Source organism: Dreissena polymorpha, chromosome 5 (assembly GCF_020536995.1).
Source record: "Dreissena polymorpha isolate Duluth1 chromosome 5, UMN_Dpol_1.0, whole genome shotgun sequence".
Classification (NCBI taxonomy): domain Eukaryota; kingdom Metazoa; phylum Mollusca; class Bivalvia; order Myida; family Dreissenidae; genus Dreissena; species Dreissena polymorpha.
Window position 1 is genome coordinate 119,127,288 of NC_068359.1, and position 24,130 is coordinate 119,151,417.

General features: G+C 36.5%; 3 protein-coding genes across 9 annotated transcripts in view; 1 reads left to right on the forward strand and 2 right to left on the reverse strand.

The window, feature by feature from the left end:
* Positions 1-17,940, forward strand: part of LOC127881060 (kinesin-related protein 1-like) — a 57,305-nt gene extending 39,365 nt beyond the window's left edge. For 6 of the 7 annotated variants that reach the window (XM_052428663.1, XM_052428669.1, XM_052428667.1 and 3 more), the window contains 7 exons: positions 8,149-8,366; positions 12,540-12,693; positions 13,681-13,819; positions 14,083-14,204; positions 14,717-14,839; positions 15,756-16,448; positions 17,541-17,940. In XM_052428663.1, coding sequence (XP_052284623.1) covers positions 8,149-8,366; positions 12,540-12,693; positions 13,681-13,819; positions 14,083-14,204; positions 14,717-14,839; positions 15,756-16,448; positions 17,541-17,606 — 1,515 coding nt within the window. In that variant the 3' untranslated portion in view covers positions 17,607-17,940. Of the gene's footprint in view, positions 1-3,475; positions 3,613-8,148; positions 8,367-12,539; positions 12,694-13,680; positions 13,820-14,082; positions 14,205-14,716; positions 14,840-15,755; positions 16,449-17,540 lie in introns of those variants that run through there. The other variant, XM_052428668.1, reaches the window with a different exon arrangement.
* The window catches only part of LOC127881065 (salivary glue protein Sgs-3-like), a 194,750-nt gene that overhangs the window by 58,357 nt on the left and 112,263 nt on the right, over positions 1-24,130 (reverse strand). The gene's annotated exons all lie outside the window — the stretch shown is intronic.
* On the reverse strand, positions 19,815-23,626 carry LOC127881063 (aggrecan core protein-like). The gene is made up of 6 exons (XM_052428675.1): positions 23,319-23,626; positions 22,913-22,976; positions 22,360-22,554; positions 21,357-21,656; positions 20,565-20,744; positions 19,815-20,003 (listed from the first exon to the last, which is right to left on the reverse strand). Exons 1-6 carry the CDS (start codon positions 23,523-23,525, stop codon positions 19,936-19,938), a joined length of 1,014 nt encoding a protein of 337 aa, XP_052284635.1. The 5' UTR covers positions 23,526-23,626; the 3' UTR covers positions 19,815-19,935.

Genomic DNA, 24,130 nt, shown 5'->3' on the forward strand with positions numbered 1-24,130 from the left:
ACTTCGGGATGATTTTTAAATATGCAGATCACTTATGTGTTAATTTATGAGGGACCCTCCACGGTTTTACTGATAAATGGATAACATGGTGAGTTTAAAACAAATATTGTTCACACCCACGCTTTTCTGAAGAATTTACATTCTCAATAATAATTTAATTTCGTCTTCGTGGTACGATTTCTTGCTGTTTATGCATGTTTTAGATTTTTAAAGCAAATAACAAATGTGAACATTTAACTTAAGGGTTGGAAAGTTGTCAGTAAAAAAAATGAAAAAATCTTACCTATTTACCGCTGTATTCTAATTTAGGCTGTAAATATTATTGCGAAATGGCGGGTCACTTTCTGCGTACAGATCCTACGCACGATGAGGAGTCCGTGGCTTGCTTTAATTAAAGACATTTTCAGAAACAAATCTGCCGATGGCTTTAGAACTGTCGACATCCGACCTCTGATATTTGAATTACTCTTGTTAGCTCAGTTTTATTGTGTCGATCACTTATCTGCAGAAAGCTTCACTACTGCGAATCTAACGCAATATCAAAGACTATTGATACCATTGTGCGATAAATTGGTTTCAATTTCATTACAAAGTAATCCCTTATGTCAAGGAAGAAGATTGTTTATCATATGGACGCATTAGATAAGTGTGTTATATTGTTTGTCAGTCAGTGTGTGGCTAATTTATTAAGGTTGCCACCTGTCAGATTACAAAATATATTAATTACACATTCTTCTACTATATGACGCCTATATATACATAAATTTTCCAGGACGTATGGGGGTTGATCGGTACATACTGTTTTGTTTGATATATGCTCGGTATTTACGGTATGATTCTGGAATAATTGAATAAAGTAATGACCTTCCAGTTTGGCATTACAATTATATTACGAAGTGATTGTTTCCAGTTTGATAGTCTTGGTTTTAATCTATAAGTATGTCTGTATTCCGCGGCTTAAATGCTAATAAGTGAAACGAAAATTTGTTAGAAACCTGCGATTTGTATTTTTTAATTTTTCACGTGTTTTTCTTTCATATTTAAGGTGATGTTGTTTACCTATGCAAAGTTTCGAAACTGTGCAATGTGATAAATATTTGAAATTTTATTTTTTAACATCTTAATAGTATGAACACTTTCTATAGCGCTGAAGAATTATTTTGTTTCTTTTTTTTCACGTCGTTTTCTTCATTTCGTCGTCTTATTCTAAATAATTATTAATCTTAACCTCACTATGGGAAAACCGGGCGTAATGTTTGTGTGTCATGCATCGTCCCAGAATCTGGGACGACACTTATATACTGGAGTTTACTTTCGTTTAGAGGGGACCTTCATTTAACGAAAAATTTTATAAAAGGGCTAAGAGTCGCAACTGATTAGCCTTTGGGGACCTCTTGCATTGACATATTGCATTCAGTCCGGGGACCTCTTGCATTGACATATTGCATTCAGTCCGGAGACCTCTTGCATTGACATATTGCATTCAGTCCGGAGACCTCTTGCATTGACAAATTGCATTCAGTCCGGGGACCTCTTGCATTGACAAATTGCATTCAGTCCGGGGACCTCTTGCATTGACATATTGCATTCAGTCCGGAGACCTCTTGCATTGACAAATTGCATTCAGTCCGGGGACCTCTTGCATTGACATATTGCATTCAGTCCGGGGACCTCTTGCATTGACATATTGCATTCAGTCCGGGAACCTCTTGCATTGACAAATTGCATTCAGTCCGGGGACCTCTTGCATTAACAAATTGCATTCAGTCCGGAGACCTCTTGCATTGACATATTGCATTCAGTCCGGAGACCTCTTGCATTGACAAATTGCATTCAGTCCGGGGACCTCTTGCATTGACATATTGCATTCAGTCCGGAGACCTCTTGCATTGACATATTGCATTCAGTCCGGGGACCTCTTGCATTGACATATTGCATTCAGTCCGGAGACCTCTTGCATTGACATATTGCATTCAGTCCGGAGACCTCTTGCATTGACAAATTGCATTCAGTCCGGGGACCTCTTGCATTGACAAATTGCATTCAGTCCGGGGACCTCTTGCATTGACATATTGCATTCAGTCCGGAGACCTCTTGCATTGACAAATTGCATTCAGTCCGGGGACCTCTTGCATTGACATATTGCATTCAGTCCGGGGACCTCTTGCATTGACATATTGCATTCAGTCCGGGAACCTCTTGCATTGACAAATTGCATTCAGTCCGGGGACCTCTTGCATTGACAAATTGCATTCAGTCCGGGGACCTCTTGCATTGACATATTGCATTCAGTCCGGGGACCTCTTGCATTGACTAATTGCATTCAGTCCGGGAACCTCTTGCAATGACAAATTGCATTCAGTCCGGGGACCTCTTTCATTGACAAATTGCATTTAGTCCGGGGACCTCTTGCATTGACAAATTGCATTCAGTCCGGGGACCTCTTGCATTGACAAATTGCATTCAGTCCGGGTTTAACAGAGCGAGGCCCATATGCATTTTGCCATCCGTATCTGGTTTGTTTTCTACGTTTTTTCCAATTGTGTGCTATTTTATTTTCGAATGTGCGAATCAAATGAGACCCATTCAACACCCTCTTCAAGATTTTCACGTACACTTAACTAACAATCTAATTGCTTCTTAACGGCTATCATTATAAAGATGTTTTTCCTAACTATAGCTATTTCTGAACGGCTTGGACGTGATCTTCGTAAAATATCATTGATAAGTTTAAGTAATGGATTGAATTTAATCTCGATTTGTTTTTAATTATTAGTGGAACTAATTCACCTTTTATTTGTGTTTGGATATAAACGGTTTCCTTGTTCTTTCCGCAAATAACCGATATTTAACGATCGGCTTGTTATCATGTCTTCAATGTTATCAACCGCAACATGTGGTAAATCTTCGAGTGATGAAGTTTAAAGATTTAATGGCATATGTAGTTACAAGGTTTTTACATCCTATAGGTCGAAGTGCTTCAATTACTGGGGAAATTAATAAAATACTCCTCCATGTTCTTCTGTTTTCTACAATATAAGAGTTTTAACAACATGATGATTGTGATTTTAATATTTAAATAGTGTAGTTTGATGACGTCTCGTGAAAAGTGCTCATGCTGGATATTTAAATTATTGAGATAAATAACATCAAAGGATACCGTTGACACCTTACGGCGTTGGTTGATTGACTTACTGCGCTACTTCTAAATGATCTCACCTACTTTAAATACAAAAACATTAACGCAAAAGTTGAATAAGCGATTTGAAAGTGCATTATGATGGATTGAAGTAAACGTTAAATAAAGCTTTGGTTGAAAGAAATCAAAAATCTGTGTGCTAACATAATTTATTATTTCATATCGTATGAAAATGAAAAAAAATGAATATATAAAACTTATAAAATATTATATTTATTATAAACTTCATTGAATTTTTTTTTGAGAAAGGAACATACATTTAAAAACGAAGGATACATTATTGTAGTTGCGGATTAGTGTTGAAGGACACATCGGAATGACGTTTAATTAAATCGATGACACACTTGATTAGGGGGATAAACAAAGTCATGTACATGGATCAAAGGACTATAAAGAATCCGTTGTTTCGCCTGGTATGTCTGTTTGCAAATATACTTCTTAGCAATTGTTATAAAACTCATATCCATTGCCTTGTTTGCATATCGTCTGATAAAATAGTTCTTAATGGAAAATGAATAAGATTTGATCATTTATGCTGTTCATGTAATGCGCACGTTTTTTTATACAACCCGTGTTTGAACGAAAAGAACACTATTTGAAATCCTGTTACTTGTTTCTTTTTCACCTAACCAAACGCGAACAGTGTAACCTATTATTTATATTAACCAATTAAAAAACACGGAGGCAACATTTGACACGCCTTCATCACACACGAATACCGGAACAAATGAGTTGCGTAATGCGAAAACTGGTCTTATGCCAAAATGCGGTCAACGTAGCATGAGAACAACCTTCATATTCGTTAAGGCTGGTCACGCGCTACCATGTTTACTATTGAGACTATGGGTCAGGCGCTACCATGTGTACTATTGAGACTATGGGTCAGGCGGTACCTTGTGCACTATTGAGACTATGGGTCAGGCGCTACCATGTGTACTATTGAGACTATGGGTCAGGCGGTACCTTGTGCACTATTGAGACTATGGGTCAGGCGCTACCATGTGTACTATTGAGACTATGGGTCAGGCGGTACCATGTGTACTATTAAGACTATGGGTCAGGCGCTACCTTGTGCACTATTGAGACTATGGGTCAGGCGCTACCTTGTGTACTATTTAGACTATGGACCCTTCCGTAACATTAAAGCGGACAGGGTCTCTATTGACCAGAATGCGCTTATGCACAAGCATATAAACATATTTTCGCAAGACTTTGATCAATAACAAATAATGCTTGTTATTTTATGTTAAAATAACCACTACATATACATGAGATAAATAAAAGGAGTTGCATGTTTTAAGCATCTTTTTGTATGTAAAATCTGCTTATAAGATTTAAAGGACAGCCAGATAATAGAGATGTTTATCAAGTATAGGGAGACTGAAATGAGACGCGACATGGGGTCTTAAATCCTTTCTTTATGCCCATACAACATGTACATCTTCTAAGGTGTCAAGATAGTTTTACATTTCATTGGTGTGATCTTGTTATTTGACACATTTTTTTTTCAATTGAAAAGTTAGATATGTTCTACACATTTATTTATATTAACCCATTTATGCCTAGTAGACTTCCCATCCTTCTAAATTGGATCAATTTATTTCCAAAATTAGGGATGTCTAGTATATTTACTTCTATATTTAGAATATTTCTTACAGAAATTCCTTTAAGCAAACAGCGCAGACACTGATGAGACGCCGCATCATGCGGCGTCTCATCTGGGTCTACGCTGTTTGCCAAGGCCTTTTTCTAGACGCTAGGCTAAATGGGTTAATATTAATCTAGCAACATAATCATGCATCAATTACGTATTTGTAATATAAATGTATAAACACAAAATTTAATTATATAAGCATCCATATCGAATCGGCAGGATGAATATGGGTGAATATGAACTTATGTTTTTATGGCACGTATGACCACACAATAATTATTCATTTAGAAATGAAAGTTGTGTGACGTAAGCAACATATTTATCTAGTATATCGTCGCTGTCGTTCTCAAACCTCGTAGCTCCAAAATTTTCAAAATATTTCTTTCGTCTTTTCCGAATATATGAAGTCTGGCGCGTGTTTTGTGCTATATCTCGTAGCTCTACGCCAATCAGAGCCCTTGAAAAAGTCACGTGACGTGACGAAATGTTGCGGAATGATTGTTGGCTTTTTTCCCGGCGAAAAGTCGTAGCGACGCCATTTCACCTATAGGTACGTCGTTTCGTTTGGACAAATTTGACAAAAACGTTTTTATATTTTTTTTTATTTGCAACTACGAGGTTTCCTATAAAAAAATGAGACGGTTTTTTCTATCTCCTGAAAAGTTGGCATTTTGTAGCTACGAGGTTTGAGAACGACAGCGACGATATATTAAAACTCTAAACATATTTCTCTTTGTTGTAAGTCTATAATTTTTGCGTATGTATTGATTGGTGAATACGAACCCAGCTCTACAATGAAAACGCCATCAACACCAAAGAAAAGGTAAAAGCAACACTGTATTCACCAAGCAGTCATCGAAACAACAGTAGATTTGGTCGACAGTAACACTAAATTCATCATGGTCGGACATGAACCGGGTTCATAGTGCGGCCAGTTCAGACCAATTAGCTCTCCACCAAACGTTAATAGCCTCACGCTGAGTACGTCACGTGACATATCACCTGCTGAAACTTTAGATTAAATGTAAAAATATCAGTTTTCTTCATTTATCTTACCATGTTAATTTGTTTCCTTATCAAAGTTGGCATTGTACGAAAAAAGCAAAGCGACAAGCTGCACATGAGCAAAGTAACACATAAGAGATATGATACAAAATAAAGAGCCTCGCATATTAGCCTGTCCATTCTGCACAGGCTAATCGTTGATCTTAATCAAAATACTTCCTTAAATGACACAATTCCATGGAAGCAGAAAGTGCCGTACTTACTTAGCCTGTGCGGACCGTGCAGGCTAATCTGGGACGAAATTTTATGCACGTGGTTTTGTTAAAAGTATCCCACAACTGAATGTGCTTAAAATGACGTTATAAATACTAAATAAGGGATTATATCTCGAGAAACTCGACTTTAACAGCTATCATCTTTCAGCATCACTACATAACGTGAACACTCGAGCGTATTCGCGGACAAGATGCTGTAACGTATATTTAAATCTGACTGGAAAATGCGAATAACCATGTTATATGTACAAAGAGGAATTTATTTGTACAAAAAAGTCATTTAAGATCAATAAAGTAATATTAAGTTCATAACCATTTAACCATCTAAAATATTATCAGATTTATAAGTTAAGAGCGTGTCTTTTAAAATTAATACGTTAATACGTAAAAAAAATGTTGCAATTCACCTGCAAGTACTCTGGTCGAGTATTTAACAGTACATACTTACGTGAGTGATTCAATATGCCTTCGACATAATTAATAGATGCAATGCGTATTTCGGAACCCTGTTTTCTGTACTTTTAACGTCTACTCTCTCACTGCTGCATACAGTTCATAATGGATTTTAAAAGTTGACACATTAACGCAATCCATAGGGACTTCGTGAATTCGTAAAGGAAAATCAATAATTACATACAAATATATTACTTTGTATACTTAACAATAAATACGTCACCTCAACCCATTTATGCCGAGCGTTTACAAAACAGGCCTAGGCAAACAGCGTAGACCCAGATAAGACGCCGCATAATGCGGCGTCTCATCAGGGTCTACGCTGTTTGCTTTAAGGAATTTCTGTGAGAAATATTCTAAAAATAGAAATATTTATACTAGACATCCCATTTTGTTTTTAAAATAAATTGATCCAATATAGAAGGATGGAAGAGTACACAAGGCTTAAATGGGTAAATTTTACTGTGAGCTATTGCGTCGTCTTTCATACATAACTTGCATGTATTTTGATCGCTAACAAGACAATAACCACTGATCTCTCCTATTGACAAGTAACTTAGACTGTTAAAGCAAGAACAATAATTTGTCGGACTTCAAATTTCGTAAAGAGCGGATTGCCTTTAAAGAGACTTACACTAGTCATATGACAATTGAAACAAGAACAATAGTTTGTCGGACTTCAAAGTTCATACGCAGCGGTTTGCATTAAAAGGTGTCGAACACTAGTCCCATGACAAGTGTACACTTCTTTATAACGGATACTGCAGCCTATTGATATAACCGTGTCATCCTGTCATAACCGTTTAACGTTGAAACTCGAACCGTCTGAAGCTGCTCGATACATGTACTTTGTTTTTGGTTGATATCTATACTATTTGACCTAGTCATTTAGGTGAGCTGTTAAAATGTTTCTTTTTCTGTGATCGAAGATATTGCCGCAAGATGGGTTTTATAACCAAATAAAGATTATATTAATGACCGTTTTCGACACTTCTCAAACCGTTTATGAAATGCCTTTTTAGTTTAATGACACATAACAATTAACGCTGTTAACTTTGCACAGTTCAGGGCTTTCGTGCGTGCAAATAGAATTAACAACAGGCAACTGAAACTTCCCTACTGGTAACGGTAGTTTAATATTATGCATAAGTAATAAATACTCGCAGTGAATCACCATTACACATCGCATTTAATATAATTTGCACATCATCATCAATTTTATTTTTCCAAATTCATTGCACACACGTGTTGTCGTTTATAATTATTAAGATGCGTCGATGTGGGTTTACACTCAACAATCGATGATGTCAAACAAATGAAACAATAATGAACACGTACAAGCTATAGCCTTAACTTATAACTAAATACATAAATTGTTCTTATACACATGCAACTTTAATGTATAGCTTTAAATTATTTATAATTCAATAACTGCAATTAGAACCTTAACTGATAAGTCTAATGACTCAAACATTCAAATCACACGTATCAGTCAAACTTATACGTTTACAGATGTAAATAACCAGTATTTCCTATATGTCAAACTTTTTGTCTCTTTTCAGAGTCGAGAGGTTCGAAGGGCTCGGTCTTTTAACGTTCATTCTGACGCCATGTCGACAGAGGGTGACGTCAACGGAACAGCGTCACCGACAGCGTCGCCGACGTTACGTAAGCGCCACAAGCCGCTTGTGGTGAAACGGATCCCCACCAAGGAGCTTGTTGCCAAACAGACTCTTGCCGGATACGTGGAAAGAAAAGGCGTCAGTATGCAATGGATGAGGTTAGAGAATATTTTTTATTGCTAAGCGCATTTTGTTCTTATCAAATAAAAAAATATACTACTCTTGCTAAGTTTTTACTGTAAATTGTTATAATAATAAGTTGTAGGCGTTTCAATAACTAACTAATTTTGCTAACTTTTGTGTTATAAACTTATTAGACAAACATAAATCCGTATACAAAGAAGTCACATGATAATATCAGCAACTTAATTCCACATGATTATGCGGGGCTCAATTTACATTTTTGGATAGATTTGTGCATGCTAGTAACAATCATGCACCAACTTTAGTATACATATCGTATACATTTACGTGTTCAGGCGTGTCACACTGGGTGATTTCACTTGAAATATACATGCGTATCGACTTAACAAAACTACTCAATTATGATCCTCCTTTCTGTCAGCTTCCATTTGTAAACAATATGTTATGTCATAAGTGAAATTGTGAAGCTCCGATAAGTTTGCCTCTCAATTTATTTCATTTGATTATTGAGGAAACGTGTGTGATTCGTTCAGCTGATAAAGTTCACTATATATATATATATATATATATATATATTATCACACCATCACGCTTGAAATGAATTAACGAAAATACATCATGCTTTATAAAGTTACTTAAACTTACAACCGTGCTTAAAACAGCAAACGTATTGTGAGGTCTTGTTTTATGTTTTAATGACATCATTTGATGTTTATCAGCCATTTTAAATGGAAAATAAAAAAAGAGAATATTGCGGGATAATCAAAACACAAGTTAAGTGTCGAATTCATTTAAGTTTATTTATTCGGGGCGAAAACTCTATGTTTGTGGTTTATTATCGAATTCAGAAAAGTTTAATTACGGGGGACGTTTACTCTAGGTTTGTGGTTTAGTGTCGATTTCAGATTAGTTTGTTTACTCGGGACGAAAAATCTTGTGTTTGTGGTTTAGGTGGTCTAGGTGGTTTAGGTGTTCAAAGCTTCTGTGAAATTTGAACTAATTTTGTGTTCTCAATTTTTTATACATATAGCTCTGTGGTCACAATTTCAACAAATAACACATTTTTATTTTTAACTTTGTTATTCTTTATCGAAGCATGAATTTTGTAAATACGATTATTAATGATGTTTGCATTTATCATAATTTGAATATCTTTTAAAACTTACACTCATTACTTAACTTGTAGAGATACCCAATACGTCGATTTTGAATAAGCTTCGCATTAAAATGTTGCAAATGAAATCGATGATGTGTAAAATATTGGCCTGATTAAATACGTATAGCTCGCATGATCTAGAAGACATGGCGAAAACTAAGTATTTATGAATGACGTATATCGGGATTACTGTATTGAATTTTGTATATACAATATCGTAGATGTGCATACAAGAATCTTCCCTGTTCTTTTTTCACATTATGTTTATCCTTTTTTATTACTTGGTGCAATAATGTATAAGGCATCTGTGAAACTGAATTAACATGCATTTCCATGGTGTAAAACCACTCATTTTCTTAGTTTAAACATATTTTATTCAAACAAATAAATATCATTTATACATACAATATCATACAACATTAAACATATATTCAAGTTTGAAAAGGATTTGAACGGAAGACAAAGTCTTATAGTGTTCTTCTCCCTTGGTATATAAAGAGTTGCATGTTATTGGACATAATTGGTTATATAGGTTTTCTTGTAGAAGTCTTGTATTTTTCGGACACAGCGATGTAACAATTAATATTTTTATGTAGTCATAAGTGTTACCATTGAGAATTAGGCTTCAAGCACGTGTCATTATTAACTGTTGCTGCTTGATGGCTAAGATGAGGAAAATATTATATTAATATACTCATTAATAACTTGAAGTGTAAATATTGTAGATAATGTTATATTGCAAATATATTTTTTAAGCGATTGCAATATATCATCATATAATGCGAGGGTTCAACGATAGTGTTTTGAGGTCACCTGAGCACACCGTGATCATGAATAGCTTTTTTGATTATCCTGTGTCGGTCGCCCGTCGCCGCGCGTCGAGCGACTTCTATCGTCAACCGTTGGCTCATTATTGCACTGGCTGCCACATTTTTGACTCAATCTCAATTAAAATTTGTCAGAATGTTAATTTTAAAGATATATAAGATCATTTCAAGTGTGGAATCCAAAAACAATGGTCACAAGGTCGATTTTAAGGAAAACCTTAATCCCTATCCCTGAACAGGCTATATGCATGACCCCTTCTTGATGAAACTTGGTCAGAATGTTCAGGCTATATGCATGACTCCTTCTTGATGAAACTTGGTCAGAATGTTCAGGCTATATGCATGACCCCTTCTTGATGAAACTTGGTCAGAATGTTCAGGCTATATGCATGACCCCTTCTTGATGAAACTTGGTCAGAATGTTCAGGCTATATACATGACTCCTTGTTGATGAAACTTGGTCAGAATGTTCAGGCTATATGCATGACTACTTCTTGATGAAACTTGGTCAGAATCTTTAGGCTATATGCATGACTACTTCTTGATGAAACTTGGTCAGAATGTTCAGGCTATATGCATGACTCCATCTTGATGAAACTTGGTCAGAATGTTCAGGCTATATGCATGACTCCTTCTTGATGAAACTTGATCAGAATGTTCAGGCTATATGCATGACCCCTTCTTGATGAAACTTGATCAGAATGTTCAGGCAATATGCATGACTCCTTCTTGATGAAACTTGGTCAGAATGTTCATCTTGAAAATATCTAGGCACAGTTGTAATCTGGATCACTTGCATCTAAAACTAAGTTACCATAGTAACCATAGAAAATTCTAATTACCATTAACAATGATGACGCAAATATAATCAACTTTGGTCAGAATGTACATATTTAAATATGAGGTTGAATTTGAATTTGGGTCACGTGCATACTATTACTCTTTAACACTAGGTTACCAGGTCAAATCATAGAAAAACTTTGTCGCATGTAGAGATGCCTCATTTATCTCATCATTTGGTCGCATTTTTATCTGGATAATACCAAGGTCGAGTTAACGTGTGGGTCATATGTTTCAAAGTACTAGATCGCCAGGTAAAGTTTCGACAATTGGTTTTCTTCGAACTCATTTGAATCTTGGCAATCTGTTTTTCAATTTTCTTTGATTGAGTAAAACTTGTATCTAATGAAGAGCATTTTTCTCTTTGGTATTACATGCACGAAATAGTATTGTATGAATGATTTAAAGAAGGAATGGAATTGAAAATACAACAACACATTTTTGTGAAATTGTGGTGAGTAATATCCACATAAACGCAAACTTGTTTATTTTCCTACATTTGCAACAACAAACACATACTTTTACGTCCAAGTCATGTGCAACAAAACTGCGTGCGTATGAGACACAACAGCTGGCTTTTGATAACAAATGCATATACACAATCATCACCTCGAGAGGAGGAACAATTTGTATGATAACACAATACCATCGACAACCATAAGGCGCTTTAAAACTTAACCCATTTATGCCCAGTGGACTCTCCCATCCTTCTAAATTGGATCAATTAATTTCCAAAATTAGGGATGTCTAGTATATTTATTTCTATATTAAGACTATTTCTTACAGAAATTCCTTGAAGAAAACGGCGCAGACCCTGATGAGACGCCGCATCATGCGGCGTCTCATCTGGGTCTACGCTGTTTGTCAAGGTCTTCTTTTCTAGACGCTAGGCATGAATGGGTTAAATATGATAAAAATTCCATCAATACATTTTAACATACGATCTGAGGACGACGTGCAGAAGACATGTTACCAGTCAGTTCAACAGACCCTTTACGTCATCGTCTTAAAATGAAAGTAAAATTAGCTGAAATCTAAAAAATGCAGTGAAGAGACATCACATTTTGCCATGTAAGCACAATTTAGCGTACGTGTGTACGATTGAAGATAAAAAGCAACATTTTGCGCTGGAAGTTTAAGGTCGTTATTCTTTGTGTGTATAGCATTGAAAAAAAAGATCTAGTTAAAGGTAACAGCATGAGCAACTTTATGATGCGTATTGCAGTCCCGGGAATCTCATTTGCCGAGTTACCAATATATCGTGTGTTTTGTAAAGCCAGATTCCCGAGAAGTAACTGACGTCCATGAAGTCCATCTACATTTATCCGTCAGAGTCTTAAGATTGTTACACTTTTTTCATGCAGGTATTGGTTCGTACTTCACGAGGGAACCTTGTTCTGTTATCTGACGTCAACAGATGACGTCACAGTGGATGTGCTCAATCTGAATGGTTACAGCGTGACATCACTTGTCGACAAGTTCCGGGGCAAGAGATTCGTTTTACAGCTGTCCCATGAGGTAAGATCGGTAACTCTGACTGATTTTACTGCCAAGTCAAGTTTGGTTACTTCCCTTTAATATTATTTTTTACAAAGTTAGTAATCGATTCAGATCGCCTTTTTTCATTTAAATGTTCTTTGTAAAATGTTTGTTGTCCTCACATCCATACAAGTTTGATGTTGACTGTTATGTACAAAAAAAGTTATGGTTACTATGGCAATATAGTGTGTTTTTTCCTTCAATGTTGTATGAGGGGGAACTTGTGTACTTTATCGTCGCAAACATTTTTAGCTGATTTTATTATACATTACTAAAATTCTAGATCAATTCTTATTCGACGCATAGGAGATACAATTTTCTGTTGGAACGGTATAACTTTTGTTCATTGTATGTGATTGTTTTTCAAATATAGACATGTTTCGTTTATAAAATGAAGTTGCTGTATCCCCATCAAACATTTAAAAGCGCTGTATCAGTGTGTAAAAACAACGAGGGGATGATTAGATCGGAATTTTATCCACATTTCCATCATCATCCTTGTATTTTTTTTCCAGCTTTTCATCGAAAAGTCATCGATACTATATTTAGTTCGGAGCTGTATTAATTTATTTCAGAAATAATGGAGTCTGGGGTATGGATTACAGCACTTGACTACCCTTTACCTTTCAATGAAATTGTTAGAGGAGATAGTCTCTATGGAATTTTATCGACAGTTGAACGTGATGCTGTTACAGTTTTTTATCCCTTATTTTCTATTTCGGTACCTATTTCCTTTTGAAGTATGTGGTGACCGCCTAGCTTCCGGGAGGTCACGGTTATAATCTTAATTATGGGAGCGTACTTTAGATCTAGGAAACGGACTCGAGAGCGTTTCAATGAGCCTAAGGCTTCGATTCAATCTAGCTAAAATGATAACGGTTGAAACTAGAGTCGTTGTTTTTTATTCAAGCCCTTCACTTTCGTGTCTTTTATTTCAACATCTCACTTCAGTGTCTTGTATTTCAGCACTTCACGCCCCTGCAGCTTTCCCTGGAGACCCGCGAGGAGATGGAGGAATGGGAAGCGTGCCTTGGCGAGGCCACCAAACAGCCATCTAGCCGGGTACCGGTGGGCGGACCTGACAGTCCTACTGGCGCATGCGCAGGTGAGGTTATGAGGGGAACCTAGTTAGGTCGCTACTATAGCCCAATGTTTTTGCAGTTTTTTGTAAGTTGTTCAGTGTTAAAGCATTTGAAAAATGAAAGGACATATGCATTGTAACTATAAGCACATACAACTAAAAATATCTTTGTGTTATAAGGGACAGTGTTGAATGTTATCGCGGCTTATTCGCGAGCATAAAGTCAAATGTGAAAATTAGAAGGTCGAATGGAACCAAGCAAAATACATTTTGCCCAACTATTGCAGACTGCGAGGGAGTCAGAGAGGATGAAGTGGACGAGCGGAGGAAGCAGGTGAAGCAGAAACTTCTGGAGGAAGTGCTTAGGCAGAAATACGAGCTTGAGCGCAAACAGGCCGAGCGGCTCAGGGTTAGTGGGAGGCTGTGGAGTGTGTGGGTGGGGGTGTAGTTCTCGTTATACCTGGCTTCATGCATTAGCGTAAAGTGTCATCCCTGCTTAACTTGCGCAGTCCACACAGGTTAATCAAGGATGACATGTTCCGCCTTAACTCGATTTTCGTTAAGAGAAAATCTTCTTCAAACAAATAATTCAAATTTAGCGGCACGTTTAGTCCCTTATTAGCGTTTGCGGACTGCACAGGCTTATCTGGTACGACACGTTACGCACGTGCATTATGCAAAATCATAATAATCATTGCTTTAAGTCCATTATCATCGCCATCATCATCCTTTTGATGATAACAATATATCAACACAAAATGAGTATTGATCTTGTAAAAGTATCTTTAATATTTGTATCAAAGATCACATTTTGATGTTTTGGGGATATTTAAATCGTGAAATAACCCTTGTGAATGGTATAAATTACTCGTTATTACTCTTCAGATTTTAATAGTTAAAATAAATATTTCGTAATTCCAGAAACAAGGCCGAGGAGCGCCGGAATCCCCCGACAGAGCTAGCACACCCGACATGCTTACGGACGACCAACGGACAAGCGACGTTACACGACTTCGTCAACGTCGAATGTCGACACAGCTTAAGGTAAGGGTATTGCCATTTAGTGATGGAGGAATATCGAAAATACTGTATGTACATGAATTTTCAACAAGTTTAGTAAATAAAGGATCATTTAAGTGAGTTGAAAATTGTTTTTACTGTTTACAGCCCAATAGTTTGGAACGCTATTACAAGTTGGCATCACTTATATATTCGAATAAATTGAAAAAAAACAACGCTTAAAAATACAAATAGTGTTTTTCTTGTGATACAAAGTTGGTGAGATATGAATGCACACTTTTTCAGTGACTATCAAACGCGTTATCATACAGAAAACAGACAATTAACCTAAATTAACCGTGTTTTCCGTAAATAAAAAGTAACCTAAAAGTCTAGAATTTGTATAAAATGTCGGAGTTGTGTGTAGGATTTATTAACACAAATGATGCGTCTTAAATCATGTTATTGTTGTATGTATTGCACTATAAATGCATGCATATATGACCTGCGTCATGCGATAATGGATCTCATGCCATATTCGACCAGCGTAGCTCCTTGTCTTGATCAACATTAGCCAAATATGGAATTTTACCAATTTTCTCATCACGCGGCTAATATTATTTCTTTAAATAAAACAATATTATATAGGAATCGTGAATATACCCGCTTGTCTTTTATTTACGTCAAATAAGCAATAGTCTCCTCAGCACACGACACAACCGCCTCAAACAAATAATGATTAATGAAGCTAGAGTCACCGTAAATCAGTTTTTTCAGTGTCTTGTGGCAGTAAATAAATGTCCGACCTTATTTTGATGCTATATTGTTTTTTGTTTTTACAAAGATATAATCAGAACTCTTTAAGTCTTACAGTTGTCAACAACTGATCATACATAAAATAAACATTATTTTCCACTTTGTTGTAATTTTTAACAGACTAAATTACAATGTCGATTTTCAGGTGGATACCTTGTCAAAGCAGATAGAGAAGCCTTCAAGCGCCAAACGCAGCATATTCAGCTTCGGAAAGACCAAAAAGTTGGACGAGAATAAAAACAACGTGTTTCTTCAAGATCAACTGAAGGAATTAAATGAAAAACTACACAAGATAGACACTGATCTAAGTCAGGTGGAAAGTGAAACGAAATTCACGGACGTGAATCAGAACAAAAAGAGCAACTATTCAGGGAATATGACGTCACAGCTCATGACGTCAGAACGTACACACGATAGTGACGAAGATGACGGTGTCCGTTCGAAAACATTGAAATCAGCGGTACATAAATGGACGGCAAAAACTTTCTCAGTGAAACGGAAACAATCTTCCACATCGAAGCATTCTGTGAACGGAAGTTTACCCAATCTTAGCTCCACACAAAACGGTGACGTAGACAGTTGTGGTGATCAGGAATCAGAAAGTGATAACACTTCAGAAGACTTCCTACAAGAAAGTGTTACGGACCTCACGCGTCCGCTCGCCGATCTTAAACTCAATCTAGATTTACCTCTGACGTCATCGCAAGCTAAAAATAACGGTTCGGAATCCCCATCTCCTTTGGGACCGTATAATCGTAGCGGAAGCAGAACGACGTTGTCATCCACTTTGTCATCGCCGAGGCGTGAAATCGACCCATCGGTGTTAGCGGAGATAGACGTAAGTTTGCGTCTTCTGTATACAAAACATAACTTTCCTCTGGTATATTGTATTGTCTGTCTTTAAATATGTTTAATATCTTGAGAAATCTTAAGTTTTCGTATCATTTGTTAAAAATATCTACTAATATTCCGTGTATACAACAACACAATGTTAGCATGGTTAGTTTAATCTTAAACGGGAATCATAATATGTAAATATTTATAATCATCACCCGTTCGCAAACATTAAACAAAGAACTTTTTATCCCAGGAGAAGACTTTGATATTTGCCGTCCTCTGCGAAAAGGGGGTTTAATGCATGTGTTTAAAATGTAGTCTCAGATTAGCCTGTGCAGTCCAAACAGGCTAATCAGGGACGACACTTTCTGCTTTTATGATATTTTCTTTTCAAAGAAAGTATCTTCTTTGCAAAAATCCAGTTTAGGCGGTTAGTGTCGTCCCTAATTAGCCTGTGCGAATTACACAGGCTAATCTGGGACGACACTGTACGCACATGCCCCCTTTCCACAGAGCACGGCTCAATTATACAGAAATAATATAGTATTTGGTTACCACTTGCATCGGGTCGATTCTTGTTGGAGCACTTAAATGTATTATTACAGAATCTTTCGGACCCAACGTGTAAGTCTATTCACTTAAGGCATCTTTATTGATGGAATTTGACACATAATGTTGAAAAGCTTAAGAGATAACACAGTATTAAAAAGGTATTATCATCAGCTACCACACTCTTAGTAAAGGCTATACATATAGTTTATATTTAATGTATTCTTTTTGAGGAATTATATTATGACATCAGCCTCGTTATGTAAAAACCGTGATAAGGCATTTGCGTTAAGTGGCATTCAAGATACGTCTAGGCAATCCGCACCGGTCAATTAAGGACGACGCTTTCCGCTTTTATGGAATTTTTCGTTTGAACGAAGTCTCTGTTGACGAATATCCAGTTACGGCGGGAAATGTCGTCCCTGATTAGCCTGTACTGGACCCTGGACTGCACGTTCTTATCTGGGACGACGCTTTACGGCAAATGTATCAAGACCCTTTTTCTAAGAGTGCGTATCATCTAATAACACCATATGTTTTTCAGGCATTCGAGGAGCTTACGAAGCAGGTGTTGGGCGCACGATCGAAAGACGTGGCAGTAGCAAAATGAAAGTAACTCGGGCATACGGACCCACAAGTGACTCTACATCGCACTTCTTTTTTGATATATCAGACTTTATACGGACAAGAACCAATCTGCTTGGCGTGCATCATTGTATTTACTAAAATTGAGCAGCGTCATGCGAGAATGGCTCGTACGCCGTATGCGGCCAGCGAAGGTGCAGACCAGCTAACGCGATTTTGTACGACAGATATGAATGTGGAACTCGTCTATACACATCTGAACGGCAATAATAAAATACGGACAATAGTGTTTAATGAATTGCTACACTTTGGGGGATTGGGGCCAGGGCCCTTAGAGGGGGGGGGGGGGGGGAGTCTTCGCGTCGTTTTGGGAAGTTTAGAATATCTTTTCAGCAACCATTCAACACTTAAAATTGCTATATTTTAATGTAATTTACATAAATGTACATTCAATTAATGTTAATAGCACTATACCATCTGGCAACATAGGTATAAAATTAAAAAAAATAATTTGGAAGGGGGAATTTTTAGCTGAAATAGGGGAAAAAGTATACTATTTTAAGGGGGGATTGGGGCCGAAACGAAAAACGGCCAAACGAGGGCCCTGGAATATATCATGAATACTTTAGTTGTGTGTTGAAGAAATGAATATTGTCCGTTTCCATATTCTAATTCAACATTATTGATGAATACCTCGATTATGCCTTCTGTCAACATATATTTAATATAGGCTTTGTAATACCTACATTTGTCATCCTGTTTAAATTATGATTGTCAGCAACCACGGTCACAGCTTATCTGTGTACATAGTTTATGATGTATCTCAGAACGTATACATATTTAAAGAAATATGTATCTCGACATAATGTATACATATTTTGAAGATGAAATATTTCATAATTTGTCAGAAAAAAAGCCTTGACACTTTTTATATTTATAAAAACACGCTTGCATTCACAAAATAATGCATACAACTTTATATTAAAATGTTAGGCAACTGGGTTCAATATATAATACTGTCGCAATCAATCTTTAATGATGATTTGTTAAAAAGCCTTTTGATCATAAGATCGACTTGGAGCTTTTATATTCTCGAAAGCTTTCAAAACGTGTCACTCTTGCCTGCAAATGGACACCGAGTGCCTTATCATAACACATGCATTTAATATTGTTTATTTCTTAATATCGTTTTTATTGTATCTTATAAACCATACTAAAATGTGCAATTGTTATTTTTGTATCTTAATAAAACATAAAACAAAATTTGATGCGTTGTTGTTATTTGATTAATATTGAAGACTCGCGCGAGGAATACGGTGCTTAATGCAAGTTCGTAAAGTGTCTTTCCAAATTAGCCTTTGCAGCCTTCACGGACTAATCATGTACGACACTTGCCGCTTTAATGTTTTTTTTCTTTGAAAGGAAATCTCTTCTTAGCAAATCCAGTTTAGGCGGACTGCAAAGTCTTATCTGAGGCACCTTATAGGGATTCTATGAATTTAAGGAATTTTCTTAAATTTTCTGTAAGGACTTTAAAATACGGGCTAAAATTTCATACGCCTGTACGGTTTTATTATCAACGCATTCTAAACTAATTCTCTTCCGACAAGACGATTGTTTTTAACATGAGATGATTATGTGGCTATAAGGATATTTTCGTAAATACAATTATCACATGCTATACCCAGTTTCCAATGTTATACAACCATTACATATGTTTTTATAGTACAAATGTGTAATACAACATTTTTAAGCGTTTTCATTGGATTAGTTTTCGTTTTTGACCAATCGCATTTTGTCTTTTTGCTTTGTAAAAGCCGAGGCATTCCAAATGATGTTAGGAAAAGTAAACAATAATCGAGATTTATCATTATGTTTGCGTAAATATTTATTAAATTTGCTCATTTAAAAGCATTTGATAAAAAGATCTGACACTCGTTGTCATATCATACCATATTTTATTAAACTCGTCCAGGAAATTCGTTAGTAAGCTCGCCAAAGGCTCGCTTACTAACAAAATTCTTTAACTCGTTTTATAAAATATGGTATGATATGACAACTCGTGCCAGATCCTATATTTACCAAACTTATATAAATGATGTCATATTTTAAACGATCCCTGTAGAAGTAATCATATGTTCAAATGTTTGCTTAACTTTGTTGTCGAATTCGAAAAGTAATGAAAGGAAACAGAAAATCGTTTCTCAAACTCTGTCCAATTAAAATAAATGTACATTGTTTAGTGCTTTATTAAGCATATAATGTTGACTTATTCAACGTTATTTAATGTCAGCAAATCGTCTCTCCATGCCGCGCACATTCACCGACACAGGCTTCCTCGCTCATTCAACATTTCATCCGATGATGACGAGGGGAGGCCCATGTTGTTCATGGAATATGTTTGGAGGCTTCGAAGTCACGTCTTAAATAAAAGTTCACAAACATGTTATGTTTTCTTATCCGTATAGCAATGCTTATATACTTATACGTAATATTATTAATACAAGTATTGTGTGTTTTGTTTATTCTACAAAATATGAGCCTCGTTCTGGAAAAACTGGGTTTAATGCATGTCTGTAAAGTTTCGAACGGACAGCACAACTTAATCACAGACGGCACATTCCGCGTTTTTTGTATGTTTCATTTCAAGAAAGCAAAAATCCAGTTAAGGCGGAAACTATCGTCCCTGATTAACATTTCACGCACCTGCATTAAGTCCCGTTTTCCAAAAGCGATATTCATTTACAAATGAATTGTCTTGTCCGATATAATTTCGGTAAATCGAGGTATTTAAGAACGTAATTTATTTCATTTGTTAAACTCAGCATATTTTCGAATATCTCTCAATATATCTGTTCGCCTTGCAGACTAGCACGAATACAAAATGTGCTAATAACTAACATTAAATGCAATGATTTCGTATTCCTCGAATATTTCATTCATAAATTAGGATATCTTGCTTTGACGTAAAACATGAACTTACTGTATTGACATATGAAGAAATGACTTTCCCCAAACCCTGTGCCGGACTGCAATACCACTCCGCACGGCACATCAGTCCATTCTCCACCCTGCTTCATAATCACGCAGTCGTTCAGTTTGTGGGTAACGTTTGAGTGGCCATTGTATTCGGCACCAAAGTTAGTGTATGCGACTGGTTCACCTGTTAAGCAAAGAGGACGCTAATTAAAGTACGACCCTTAATGAAAGTGAAACTATATAATTGACCCATTTATGCCTAGCGTCTAGAAAAAAGGCCTTGGCAAACAGCGTAGACCTCATCAGGGTCTGCGCTGTTTGCTTAAAGGAATTTCTGTAAGAAATATTTTAAATATAGAACTTAATATACAAGACATCCCTAATTTTGGAAATAAATTGATTCAATTTAGAAGGATGGCATAGTCCACTAAGCATAAATGGGTAAAGCAATGCGCTCACTCTCACCAGTATTTTGACAACGTTTTAACGTGTTTTCACAAAGGTCCAACAATGATATATAGGCGAAAAATCGCTAACAAAATGAAATACTAGCCTAGTTCTGGGATGACTGGGGTTAATACATGTACGGAAAGGGCCCACATTAATCTTGGGCGCAAATTTAAGGCGTTCCTTGATTTTCGTTTGAAAAAAAGTTCAATAACAGCGAATACTGTCGGCCCCGATAAGATTTGCAGACTGCACAGGCTAATCTTGGATAACACTTTACGGACATTAAGCCTTGACCATTAAGCCACGTTTTTTCTTCTGGAAGGCGGCTTAATACATGCACACATGCCTGTTACCCAAGTCCAGTTTCCTTCGGCTGTAGATCCTTCATTTACGCTGTCTGTAAGCCCGAGCCAGATGGAGTCAACATTTGTGTGGTTGGCCAGAAACCGCAAGACATAGTCCTGCTTCCAAGGATCATGAATCTCGAGCAGACTTCCGTGCCCGGCAACCGTACACTGACTCCGTGCGTTGTGCCATTGTGTTCCTGCTTGAACTAGTTCCAAACAATGCACCCCATACTGGCCTATATTGCCACCGAATGCGTTGTTCACACCTTTCAAGCGGTCAGGGCAAAGTCCAATGTACCCTGCACAACATAAGGATAGTGCCATGTTATGCGAAATATCGATTATCTTTCGATTAACAATAACCCATTTATGCCTAGCGTCTAGAAAAAAGGCCTTGGCAAACAGCGAAGACCCATATGAGACGCCGCATGATGCTGCGTCTCATCAGGGTATGCGCTGTTTGCTTAAAGTAATTTCTGTGTTAAATATAGAAATAAATATACTAGACATCCCTAATTTTGGAAAAAAATGATACAATTTAGAAGGATGGGAGAGTCCACTAGGCATAAATAGGTTAATGAACAACAGCAACATACTCTAACAGATCACTGAGCGTATTTCGGCTAAATCAGTGTTACGAGTTTTCATCTCATCTTATACACCTTATACTAATAACCTTACATCACGTTTTTCTACATGTGTAAATAAAAAATGAGCCGATTACACAAATAACGTGATAAGCTTGTTCTAAGGACAGATTTTGTGCCGAAAAATAATATTTAATTAAACACATTATTGAACACTATAAACAAATCACAAATAGAAAACTCGTGTTACGGTTGTCAGTTATAATGCATAATTGTATCAAGGAAGGGGTGGTTAATTGAGATGGCTGAGCATACGACGACAACAACATTGGCATGCACTTGACAATACTTCAATACAGCATGGAAGCATTTGGAACAAATAAATGCTCAACAATAGTTAACACGATGTACACACCTTCTGGAACTGCTACTGATGACATAGTTGAAGGCATGGTCGAAGCTCTAGCCGTTGCTGTGGTAGTTGGCGCATGCGTAGTTCTCCTTGTAGTTTTATGTGTAGTCGAATGCGAATGTGTAGTTTTTGTCGTAGCCCTATGCGTTGTTGTAGATATTGTCGCGGATGTAGACACTGTTGTTGTATCTGTTGTAACTTTAAGTAACAAACACAGGAAATGTTTACGTATTAAATTGTTTCTAAAACAAATCAAAGCGTTATGGCGTTTTTGACAAATTCAATCCGTTATTTATTGTTTTTACTCGTTAAAAATGAACCCATTTATGCCTAGTGGACTCTCCCATCCTTCTAAGTTGGATCAATTTATTTTCAAAATAAGGAATGTCTAGTATATTTATTTCTATATTTAAAATATTTCTTACAGAAATTCCTTGAAGCAAACAGCGCAGACCCTGAATAGACGCCGCATCATTTGGCGTTATCCAATGCATTTTTTCTAGACGCTAGGCATAAATGGGTTAATCTGTACGCGTGTATATAATGCTGAACGTACATGTGTCAACTGGATCAGTAAGACAGGTCTGAATCATGCTTGTGTTGGACCTAATGAATCCTATCTGAAAACGAAACATACCACGACATTTGTGATGTTTATCTAGAAATGGAGTTTTGTTATGATGCTGATACCTGTTAAGAAGTAAGCAACACACATCTATCCATTCAGCTGAACTATACAAAATCATATTGTAATAAAATTCACAAAAGGTTGAGCTTAATTATCTTCATCGGCGCACGTTTTAAAAGAGTAATACGGATGTTGTTAGTGTTGAAATAGTCATATTTCAAACAACGTTTACGAATATAATTTTATTCATGAAATAAATTAACAAACAATCTATATATATTTCCGTATAACTATTTCGTATTACGTTTTCCGCAGCCTTAAAAGGTAAACAAACCTGGTGCATGAACACAATAGCGTTCCATGTGTCGTCTATGGTATATGCAAACTGACGACAGCCATTTGATGGAAGGTACCCGAGGACGGAAGAAGTATTGTCAGCATTTGTGAAAACCTGTCTTGCTCCATCAAGATTACAGACACACCTGTATTCTGCACGTGCATATGTTATAACATGAAAGAAAAACACAATACGACCAAACATGTTGGATATATTGGTGTACGAAATCGCGTGTTGTCTTGTGTAATTCCCAATGAAATGTATAATTATCAGTATATTGGTCTTATCTTCGACTATTTGTTACGTGTTTCCTACGATAAGGACTTCATGGACTTGCCGCAGATATGTATAAGCTTTGAACTCAACGACGCCTTGTTAAGGTTCTTTATTTTGTTCTCATTTAGAGTTTCATCCAGTTCGCTAGCCAAGGCTGCCTTTATAGATACTGTCATTTACGCTTTTATGTTTACTAATAAAATATGTTATTGTGTCTGCGTACAGAAAAAACATCTATAATATCTATATTATGTAACGCATTAAAAGTCGCAAATACAGTCAATCAGCATATTTCATCCAAAAAAGGCAAACAATGTTATACACGCGTAGAATAAACAAGACATATCTTTCAAAGAGATATGCGGCGTTGATGGTGGTTGTGGTTAATGAAAAATAAAGAGTTATATCAATGATACAGCGAATGCCTTTTTTTGCGCAGTTCTTAGCAGCATTTCATGCAAATCAATTATGTTGCGCCAGATTTCCTGGCTTATTTCGCATTATTAGATATAAATGACCATACATCTATAGAT